Source organism: Zea mays, chromosome 2 (assembly GCF_902167145.1).
Source record: "Zea mays cultivar B73 chromosome 2, Zm-B73-REFERENCE-NAM-5.0, whole genome shotgun sequence".
Classification (NCBI taxonomy): Eukaryota; Viridiplantae; Streptophyta; class Magnoliopsida; order Poales; family Poaceae; genus Zea; species Zea mays.
This window is the reverse complement of record NC_050097.1, coordinates 23,705,679-23,717,482: the sequence shown is the minus strand read 5'-3', so window position 1 is coordinate 23,717,482 and position 11,804 is coordinate 23,705,679. Positions and strand designations below refer to the sequence as shown.

At 42.3% G+C, this 11,804-nt stretch overlaps 1 protein-coding gene across 1 annotated transcript; it reads right to left on the bottom strand.

Annotated features, from left to right (window-relative positions):
• Positions 1-5,793: 5,793 nt before the first annotated feature.
• Positions 5,794-11,472, bottom strand: LOC100275582 (uncharacterized). Its single transcript, NM_001371691.1, has 3 exons — positions 10,130-11,472; positions 8,901-9,034; positions 5,794-6,476 (listed from the first exon to the last, which is right to left on the bottom strand). The coding sequence occupies exons 1-3, from the start codon at positions 11,237-11,239 to the stop codon at positions 6,185-6,187; spliced, it is 1,536 nt and encodes a 511-aa protein (NP_001358620.1). The 5' UTR covers positions 11,240-11,472; the 3' UTR covers positions 5,794-6,184.
• Between the last annotated feature and the right edge of the window lie 332 nt (positions 11,473-11,804).

Below are 11,804 nucleotides of genomic sequence, written 5' to 3'. Positions count from 1 at the left end.
ACCTTTCACACCCGCAATCGCATCTCCTTCAATCATTTGAAGGATCCTTGGTGTGAGGTGAACTCGATCGAACTCGCTGTCAATTTCATCTCGATTCTCCCATTCTCTTGTTCTTGAGCTCGTTGCAAACTTAACCGTGTGCGGATTTTTACTCTTGGAACCTCGTGTTCCTTGACGGTTAGAGGTTACTTGGGAGTCTCCAAATTTGTGGACGACCCCAAGAAGTTTGTATCACTCGCTCCTTGAGCTGATTTGAGAAGAGATTGCCTTGACCTTTGTGGTCGGCTTGTGGAGGATTAGGGTTGGAAAAGACCCGGCCCTTTGTGGGTTCCTCAACGAGGAGTAGGACACCTTTGTGGTGGTTGCCGAACCTCGGGTTATATCGCGTGTTCTTGTGTGTTCTTGTCAAGCGCTTTATATTCAGTGGTTGGTTCATATTATTCATTTGAGTAGATTTTGTGTAGGGCAAATCTTTAGCTATATTCTTCACTTCTTCGCATTTGTTCAATAGATTATCAAATTTAAGTTGAGCAGGTTCAAACTTGTTCAGTCGTGATTAAAATCGACTGAACCGGTTTGCACCAGTGCAACTTTAATTTAACCTATTTCGAAGTTTTTAGTGAAAATTTTCAGGTGTAGCCTATTCACCCCCCCTCTAGGCTACTTTCAGATGTCCTCTACTACCCTAAGTCCCTAAGGTCATTGGGCTTGGATTGTGAGAATGGTCGAGCCATGAACACTTTGGGGCCCAAAGCCCACGTGAGAACAAGGGACTTAATGCGACTAAGTGTAATTCTATCACAAGACAAAAAGATATGTCTAGACCCACCGAGTGCAGTATAGCCCTGAGGTCAAGACTCACATCAAAATGCCTACTAACATAGCTCATCGAATAAGTCTCAAGTACAGCACATTAAATGAGTGATATGCTACATTACAAGCCTGATAAATATGTTGTTACCATAACTTAGGTTGTAGGGTACTCGAGACCACTATATAGTACGATTATGTAGCTGTGTGCGAATGCAAGTGTACCATAAAGTATTATCATAAAGTATTATCAAGTATAGAAAGATACATAGGCTACCAACTACACAAATCGTTTCTGCCCTGGTCGCAGGTATGATAGTTGCATGGAGGAGGACATCCGTGACTCAGAGTATGACGTATAAGACTCTAGGAACATGGTATGGTTTTTTTTTTTTGCTGGACCTAATAATTAGCATTGTGTAGTCAGAACGCATTACTGCCCATTAGTGTAGCACTAATCCCGTGGTGCGGATAGCATTGATCTAATAATGGTGGTGAATCCACGTCGAACCCAGCTGCACAGCACGGCCGTTTGGAGGGTTCGGCCATTCGACCACGGCAATGGTCGAAAAACTGTAGTTATTTATTTAAAAATGGCGGCCGAAGCGACGAGTGGGAGACATAAAAATAGTCGATGGAGACTAGAGCTGTTCGTCCATTCATATTAAAACTGGGAACATGCGTGGTGCGGCCACTCGTGACAAAAAAGATCAAATGGGCGCGTGGCCACCACGGGTAGTGCGTTCCTGGTGTTGTAAAAAGGTAAAACAACAGGAAAAAGTAATCGACATCGGCGTGTATTATCATATTATAAGAGTGTTTATTTGCACTAGACCTAAGATCTAATAAATACTCCTTATGTTCTAAATTAAAATTTATTTTAATATTGGATTCATACAATAATTAATGTATGTGTTTTTATATGTGTCTATATTTATTATTATTTATTTAAATATAGACATAAATTAAAAAGCAAGTGATAAAACGAACTCTATTGTGGGATGGATGGAGTAGTTGGCTAAAAATGCTTGTGGAATTAGCTAGCTAACTATTAGTTAGCCTCTGTTTGGATCCTCCTGCCTTATTGTTTGCCAGTGGCTAATAATTAGCTAGCAAAAATTAGCTTGAGTGTGTTTGGGGACTTGGTTAATAGATATCTTTTTTCTCTTTATATGATCTATTAGCACATATTAACAAAGTCAAATGGCTAATGGGTAAATAGTTTACCAGTCCTCCAGCTAACAATTAGCCAATTGTTAGTATGCATGTTTGGAGGTTAAGGTGCTAAAATTAGTTGGCTAACTGTTTGCCACAAGGATCCAAACAGTGAAACAGATCCTTAATTGACTAGGAATAGCTAATAGCTGAACTATTAGCTAGACTATTTATGTCTAATGTTTAGGACAGCTGCGCTGATAATATATTTAGGATAGTAACTCTGATAAAAATAAATGAATTTGAAATAGGATTTACAGTAAAGCAGTTGTGTGGATTTGAGATCTATTATGAAAACGGTTTGGATGACTCTAACTGCCTATTTGCTAAAGAGCAATTTTGGTAGAATAGTCATGTTTACCCTGGGTTTCTTCATCAGGATTGGAGAAAAAAGGGCACATATGCAATCGACCCGGCCAGCCCAGCCACGGCGGTCGGCGGCTTGCCATGGTGTTGCCACGCGCACGACTGATGGATAGACATGGCCGGTCACTGCATACAAACTTGTCCTGCATATGCATATGCAAGCACACATTAATTCATCCACGCATATTACAGGAGCCAGTTAAACAACACATCACACATGCAAACCCCAAGCACATTGGCCAGTTCAACTTTGTAGTCGCAGCCGAGGACGGTGGGCACATCCGCATGAAGGTCGCAAGCTAGCCTGGCCATGGGTGTTGTGCCTGTGACTGGAAACCGCGGCGACGGCGATGGCAATGACCGTGTAGAGAGAATTGTGGGGTGACACTACATGCGGACGGAGGGGAGCACGAGTCACGGCCCACGTCGCGGCGTCTGAAGAAAGCGGCACCGCACGCGGATGAATCAGAATTCAGAAAGAAGGCGAGTGTTGGGCTGAATAGGAGTATGAGCAGGTTTGGATCGAATGTGAGTCCGAGAAACTAATGCCTTGTTCCTTTGTCCAGAATTGCACAAGAATCGTTACGGCTAATTAAAATTTATATAGATCAGAGTAGCAATCCGGTTAGCAATGGTTCCAGCCTACCATTCCATGAGAATCGAACAGGGCCTAAGTAGGTTTTAGGCTAAAAGGCCACTGGATGATTGGGCTGGAAGAAATTTTAAGGTTGTGAGAAATTTTTAGCTTTTAATATTTATTATATATTTTTTAAATTGAAGTTTTCTAAAACAAACGTGAAATAAAAATGCAGAAATACTGTTACAACCAACTGAAATGACAAGACCGAAATTTTCCGTTTCGAATAGATATTATTTTTGCTATGCAATACATCTTTCAAAAAAATCATACTTCTCTCTACAGTCTACACAAGCTCACCGGAGAAAAAACTGAATGAGAGGGAGTCCTCTTGTTCGCTTTTGGTCCCAATTGCAGTAGAGCATTCGGTCGATGATGAAGTGGGCTTTTCGTTTAGGGTCCCTTTCGTTTATTTGAGTTGTCTTTTTTTTGTTTCCCAAGCTCTGTTGCCTTTTGCTAGTTTCGTTTTGTTGTCCGATGCTGCAGCTTTACAATAACAAATGGCTGTGTGCAAAACTCCATGCACCAAAATATAATTTATTTATTTTAAAAAGTTGGAAGTCCACCTCAAGTAGGGATTCTGCATGTCCTAGACGTCGATCCACCTAGGTGGAGTAGGGGATTTCACTTGAAATCTACAACATTTTAGCTCAGAACTTTGACATTTGAAGCCGACTTATTTACATTAAAGAGTTAAGACTGATCTACATGTTTGTATACATACATAAACATGATTTTGTACGGAAAAGTTGTGAGCTAAACCCTGACAAGCTCTATAATTTTTTATATAAATCTTAGTCTTTATTAAAGCTCATATAGAGAAGTTAATTGTTTAAGATGTATTGCACAAAAAAGGATACCTTTCCATTTTAAATGGGAAAATTAAATCCTTCCTTTTGAAATGGAAAAAATCATAATTTCTCTCTTTTTCAGTTGGCAAGAGGTGTATGTATTTCTGTAACCTTTTTTATTTGGGAAAAAACAATTTAAAATGAAAATAATAGGAAAACACGTGTGGATTAGGCCTGTTTAACGGATAGCGCTATAGTTTGAGGCCCACCTATAAAACACTACGGCCCCTTCGAATGCGAAGATTTTTTTTCCGTTTTCTGTGTTTTTTCCCATAAAAATAAACTGGTTTTTATAAAAAAATTATATGATTCCTATAAAATTAAATTGCTGCATTTCAAAAAAAAGGGCCTACGTTGGGAGTAGGCCTGAGCGCCCACAAGCTTTTGCCTACTGTCTCGAGTAAGGATGTAAATGGTCGGTAAAATTCGGTAAATTTCTGGTACTGTTTACCAGATTTTTCCGACCGTTTTCAGATTTTTCGGGATATATGGAAAACGGGACATGAAAATAATATGAAAACACGTGTGGATTAGGCCTGTTTAACGGATAGCGCTATAGTTTGAGGCCCACCTATAAAACACTACGGCCCCTTCGAATGCGAAGATTTTTTTTCCGTTTTCTGTGTTTTTTCCCATAAAAATAAACTGATTTTTATAAAAAAAATTATATAATTCCTATAAAATTAAATTGCTGCATTTAAAAAAAAGGGCCTACGTTGGGAGTAGGCCTGAGCGCCCACAAGCTTTTGCCTACTGTCTCGAGTAAGGATATAAATGTCGGTAAAATTCGGTAAATTTCTGGTACCATTTACCAGATTTTTCTGACTGTTTTCAGATTTTTCGGGATATATAGAAAACGGGACGGAAACAGGATGTGTTATTACGAAAACGGTACGGTAAACGGTGAGACATATTTACCGTCCGTTTTCGGAATTCTCGGAAAATCCGGTATTTTCCCGTATTTTAACCGTATTTTCCCGGTCCACAAAAAAACAAAGGAAACCTTGAACTATACCTGTTAGGGTTTTAGATGTCTTAGAAGATATATCAAGTGATCCAGACGACATGCCACATAATTTCTAGTTTATGTATCGTGTGTTTAAGACTTATACACTATGTGGTTAAAACTTCCGTGAACATGTATGATTATTTATGTGTGGTCATGACTATGTATTGTATATTTGTGTGGTTGAGACTTGTATGTGAATGTGAATGAACAATCGTGTTTTAAGACTTATATATGTGTTGTGTGTTAAAATTTAAGAGTGGACATGTATGAGTGTATGACCAATTATATGTGGACAAGATTGTGTTTTGTGTACTTTTGTGAATGAGACTTGTATGTGGATGTGAATGAACATCTGTGTGGTTAGGATTTGTTTATTGTGAGCTTTTCCGATTATAGTTACCGTTTCCCGATCAATTTCGAGCTATTTTGCTCAAATTTATGCGTTTTCAATATACCGGAATTTACCGGCCGTTATCCGTTTCCGACTTTCCTGTTTACCGCTTCCGACCGAACAAAAAAATATGCACGTGAAAACGGTGAGGTTTTTTCCGACCGTTTTCACCCTTAGTCTCGAGGCTCAAAGAAGTTGAGAAATGCTGGAAACTCTGAACAGTAGCAGCAACAATCGAACCAGCGAGACGCTCTAATGCGTATTGCACAACAGATAGTTAAAAACAATACCAAATCAAAATACAATACACATATACTCTTTCAAATTATAAGATGACTCGGCTTTTCTAGATGTATATTTTTTACTGTAGGCTCAAATATACACTTTATCTAACAATATATACATAAAAAGTCAAAACATCTTATAATTTAAAACTGACAGTTATTTTTACAACTGCAGCCTGCAGGTCGCCAATCCACAAATTACCAGATCAAATAGCAAGAGCAAATAAAACTAGTCTTGCGAAGTGCGAGCAACTCTTCAAAGGTTGACGTCTAATGAACATTTGATTTCCAGCAGTTACATAATTTACAAACACACGCACACAATGAGACCTGCTTTCATCCATCACAATTCACAGGCTCCCTCGCTCCCACCTACGTGTATCGGTTTCGCTTCCCATATACAAAAGAGTATCAACAGCGGCATCACTCCATCACTCTTGAGAACGACGAGTGATTGTTCCGCTGAAATAAATGGAAGCCGGTGCCTTCTCTTCAATCAAAAGCATCAACTTTAGCACTCGTATATACATGAACACAGCAACTATAGTTCGCTGTGCATATGGTTTCCCGGTTGGGAGTCTATCAGCGATCACGTTAAGAGAAACAAAACAAAGAATGGCCTTATGGTTTTCCTGGTGGCTCTTGATGTTTTGCGCTGCTCCGGAACAGCAGTCGCTCCCTTATCTCCTTGAAGGACTGGAGCTCCTCAAGGGCGTCAGATGTCCTGCGGGACGTGACCGAGCTTGCTGAGGCTACTTCGCTGGACTCGGCCCTTGATATCTGTGATGAATTGCTAGGATTTCGCAGCGGGCTGGCATTTCTCAGCAGGTTGACTAGAGAACCTACTTGTGCGTCTTGAGATTTATGGGATGATGAACCAACCTGATCACCTGTTTCCTTCCCATCAATTCTCCTATATAATCCACATAGATATAATTAGATTCCTAATATATTCAACAATGCAAATAATATCCATACGAGGTGGTCCATAAACAAAAAAGCAATTTTCTCAATAGATTTGTTAAGTTACATGTACCAACCAGTTCAACCCGACCCGAAAGCTCCCTCACGGCAGCCGTGAAATAAGAGCGGGCAACAATTATTTTATTTGATTATGCTAACCAGGATTCGAACTCGAGACCTCCGGCTAACATGTACCAATAAGTTCAACCCAAAAGCTTAAATTGATGGGGAGAGGTGGACAATTCACTTGTATTCCAACAAGATTATATGTATTGCTGTTGTAGGGAGTTATCAAAAGGCCAAAAGGAACTGACCGATGCTATAAAGTCCACTCAGTAACCTTGCTAAGAATAAATATAAACCACAAGCTATTGAGCAACAAGTGTTGCCTGCATACCACATAGTACACACTTGCAAAATTTGCCACTACATAGTCACAGATCAAGATGACTAGCAATAACATAAGTGAAATTTATTTAAAAATATATATAACTCAATGAATTGTTAAAGTGAACTTAATAGCAACATACGTAATGTGACATATGGATGAAATTAAATGTTTTTTCACAGTTAGCCAAAAAAATACAAAACGATACGGCCACTTCACTAGAACACAATGAAGTACTTGGTCCCAGATGAAATTCAACAAACACAATGCCTTCCACTCAAAATAGAATAACAAACTTGCAAAATGAAGACGGTTATAGCTTTTTTCATCTTTGCATATAATGTATATGCTTACATTTGTATTTCAGAGTTACTGCTGCATGCAGACCCTAAGGGCTGTCACTACAGACAGTTTACATGGATTAGAGCATCTCCAAGATAACACTAACAAATTCTTCCCCAAAAACTTTTATTGGGGGCTGTTGGAAAAAAACTCCCAAAAATGTGTACACCCACAGCAGAATGCTAAAAAATTGACTCTAAAATTTTTAAAAAGGAATTCATGGGCTAGGGAGCTTTAATAGGCCACAGCAACAGCATTCTCCACCGTAGGCTGCTGGATTGCGCGTGCTAAGGATTGGGGAGAGTTCGGCTCACGCATATATGCGGGAACCATAGTCGCCTTTGTGGGAAGCCGAAAAAATGAGGAAAAGATTAGCAGTCTGTTGGAGGTTAGAAAAGTGGAGTTTTGGCGCGAAAAATTCTATTCGGGTTGGTATACGGCATCTCTTGGAGTTGCTCTTACTACCCACAGTTCTGTGGGCTGGGTGATAAGCCTCCTTATTAGTTCGTCAATTATAGGTTATTAGCCAAGAGAATCAGTTTAAGTGATAATAATAATATTAGAGTGGATATCAATTAAAGCTATGATTCAAGTATTAGACATGTTTTTCACATAAGATTAATACTGGTTTCATAGGGGGAGTAAAGTTCTATAAAAGGGTTGCTAGCACATCAGCATTCATCAAGCAATAAGAAATCCAATCTATGGGTCTCCCTTTTACATGCTCTTGTGGTAAGACTGGTCACTGTTGGAATATAATATAAGTGAATTGCTCACCTCCTCCTATTAGTTTAAGGTTTTGGATTGAACTAGTTGGTACATGCAACTTAATATGGTATCAGAGGCAGATGTCATGAGTTCGAATCCTGACTAGCGCAATTAAATAAAATAATTGTTGTTCGCTCCTATTACACGTCTGAGACACAAGAGAGGCTCGACGTGAAGGAGAGTATTGGAATATAATATAAATGAATTGTCCACTTACTCCTATCAACTTAAACTTTTGGGTTGAACTAGTTGGTGCATGCAACTTAATAGTCACAACAATTAGGCTCAGGGCCATCTAGGATTGGTTCCTCACAGATACAACAATGAAAGAATGCTTCCAGCAGCAGACTCAAAGTCTCAAATTAATTGTCATCTGATTGTCCCAGACTAATTTCCCAGCACACTTTGTTGTACAATAAAATGAAAAAAAAACTTTGCTTAATCAAATACTGTAGGCACTTTCCTCTTGCCAAGGTTCTAAATCCTCATAGTAACATCAATCCCATAATGTGCAGAACTTTAACAAGATCAATCATGTGTCTACATGAAAGAGCTGAAAGCTTATACATGCCAACAATATAGCTCTAACATTCTTTAACAGCTAGATAAACAAACAATTAGCTACCATTAAATTTCTACAGACAAAGAATAATACATGAAATTGATATCTCCAATGAATTTTGTGCACTACCACATGACTGTAGTCAGTCTATCTATATGAAGGGAAGTTATCACTGTGCTACTGCCCATTTCAAAAGAAGTATGAAATTTAACTGAGGTGTGCATTCTATAGTCAGAACCAGATGAAGCCAATAGGGTTGAATTTATAAAACTCACACACCAAAAATGACCATAAAGGATATTATTTAAACATACCGAGGTTGGGAGACTGGAGTATCAACATCATCAACGTCGAAATGGTAATCCACATCATCCAGATCATCTTGCCGTGGTGAATCGCATGAGGAGAGTGCAGAGAATCTGCCAGATCCATCTTTAGTGTCCTTGCCCTGCATATCCACCAAACAGTGTCAATTGAGGGAAACAGAAACAGATCAACTTAATCATTCTCAAACTGGTAGAGTGCCTTTTCAATTGATAATTAAGATCCAATAGACTGCAAAGAGTAAAATCACCATGTCATTAAACATTTCTTCATATTCCAACTTATTAATTACAACATGCATTTTTACAAGTATCAAGGATCACTGAACCTGTACATAAAAAATAGCAGTATTCTTGCAGCATGTATAAAAAATAGCTAAATTGAATATCTTATGGATTATTGCTTCAACACAAGACTAGGTGTCTTTGTATGTGCCAAGAAATCTTCAATCAAACATGGTAATGAGTGAAGTTTGGTACAAATAACATATCAAGAAACTTGAAGCCAAAGTTTAGGTTCAAAATTCAACCGGTTTGCAGTTTAATCGGTTCTATAAATATATGCAACGCGAAAGGGCCTCTAGCGTAATGGTTAAGACTTCCAAGTGGCACCTCCAGGTCCTGAGTTCGATCCCCCTCGGGGGCAAATTTTGGGCTTGGTTAAAAAAATCCTTTCGATGTGTCCCGCCCGCTCCCGGGTTACATCCTGCGCCTGCGCGCCACCCTCCGGCTGGGCCGTTGCAGAGGTGGGCGGTGACGGCCCGCTATTGATTGGGGGGGGGGGGGGGGGCAGAGTTTGTGGATTTTCTCAGCCGGGACCATTATTTCGGTCTCTTCTTAATATAAATACCGGGATGACGGTCTTTCCCTCCCCAACCGAGTTTTTTATAAATACATGCAACCATGATAATTGGACTGTGAATAATTGATTTTTGTTATTTTGTAAGTATCTGCTCCACCTTGCTCAAAAAATGAAGTGGTGTCATGAGCCTGTCAAATATGATACTGTTAAACTAAATTTAGTAATGAACGAACAAAGATTACTTATCCCATAGCTAACTCAGAGCCAATACATATATACAGATCATTCTAGTTGATCAGGACATCAGGTATCCTACTGTCCAAGCTCTCCATGTCAAAAAGATCCAATCTTGCACTCGAAGAATTGAAGTTCACACACAAGTATGACAGCTGAACATATAAGTAGAGTCATGAAGCACCTTATGTCTGGGTGACGAGGTCACATATGGATCAGCTATCCGAAGTTCCTCCATCCTCCCAATCAACCGGCCACTCTCAGATGGAGACTGTAGAGCACCTGCTGCCCTCATGTCTCCTCTTCTCGTCGAAGGTGGTGGTAGCATATTCTGGCGGTGTGCAGGGCTCCTCCTCTCGCTCACCTGTGGTATGGGCATTGGTGCAGACTCCCACCTCATGAGACGGGGTGGAAAGTGGGGAGGCGATGGCGTCGGTGACGCGTAAAACACTGGAGGCGGCGAGAACCTGGCCTGGTGTGCCGGCGTGTGCGACCAGAACACAGGCGAAGCCCAGCTGTGCGGGCGCTGCTGCTGATTAGATGGTGGGAAGCCGGAGCCCGTGGCTTCTGTAAGCGAGGCCGGGAAGGCGCGCATGGGCTCAGCGGCTGGGCTGCCGACGTAGTCTGGGATTATCTTGGAGGGCGAAAGGGAGGTGATCTCGAGGTTGAAGGCGGCGAGGCTGGGAAGGTACTGGACGGAAACGACGAGGCGGCCGAGCTGGGTTTCGACGGGAACAAAGCGTTGGGAACGCATGGCGGCCTCCTGGGGGCGCGAGAAGGGCTCGGCGAAGGTGTCGACGCGGTGGCCCATCTCGTAGTTGTAGGAGGGATTGGCGCAGAGGAGGCGGAAGATGCGGTACGCCGGGAGGACGCGGAGCACGGCGTAGACGGACCTGAGCAGCGTGAAGCAGTGCTTGTACGCCCGGTTCACGGCAACCTCCTCGCCGCCCGCGGCGTCCGGCCAGGGCTCGCACGCCACAGTCCACCTCTCCACCACCTCCCCTCGGGCTCCCACACTACCGGCGGGGCTCAGGAGGACGTCCACCACCAGCGGCTCCCCGGGGACCAGCTCGTCCAGGCGGTCAGCCGCCTCGGGCGGCGGCGGCGGGTCGTGGAGCGGGAGATGGAACCACCTGTCCCTCCGCCTGAACGACGCCGCCGCTGGCGCCGCGAAGGCGTGCGGGCGCGGCGTGCGCACGGCGAGGACGGCGTGGAGCACCTTGAGGTGGAACTGCTGCACCATCAGCTCCGCGCCCGCGCGCACACCCCCAGCGGAGTCGGACATCCCGGACATTGCCAGCGACGCCGAACCCAAACCGCCCCAACACCTGCCGAGCCCTCGTCGTCGCTCAAGCTCTGGTCCAAGCTGCTGCCGCGCGGCATGACTGGCGCTCGCGGCAGTAAGACTGCATAAATCTGATCGGCTGGTGATTGGAATTGGAGAAGTTGTTGTGCTTGGGATCGGAGCGATCGTTAGATCTGCACGCTAAGCGGAGGAGCGGTTGGAAGAGTTGGGGATTTGGCTGTAGGAGATAGAGAAGGAGAGGGGGTGTTTATCTGCAGGGAGGATTTTGGGTTAATACGTCGCTGTTGGTGTTATCATGATGGAATTATTATCGCGGTGAAGACGAACACAAGTGATTTTTAGTCTCTGGTAAATGTGACATTCAAAATTCTAATCTGTCATCAATTATCCAGAACTAAGCTGCTGTTTGGTTCAGCACCCTGGACGATAATGGGAATGGAGTTTTACGCGTCAGTGACGTCATCGCCTTAGCGACCTCCTTCAGCCCCAAATCACTCCAAGAGCGTACACAACTCCGATACTCTGTGATAACGCAGTTTTGTGATTCTAGTGA

Coding starts and splice junctions, on each gene's coding strand:
- LOC100275582 (NM_001371691.1), bottom strand. CDS start 11,239: ATGTCCGGGATGTCCGACTCCGCTGGGGGTGTGCGCGCGGGCGCGGAG. Junction 9,035..10,129: donor CCTCGTCACCCAGACATAAG/GTGCTTCATGAC, acceptor GTGGATATGCAG/GGCAAGGACACTAAAGATGG. Junction 6,477..8,900: donor ACTCCAGTCTCCCAACCTCG/GTATGTTTAAAT, acceptor TGGATTATATAG/GAGAATTGATGGGAAGGAAA.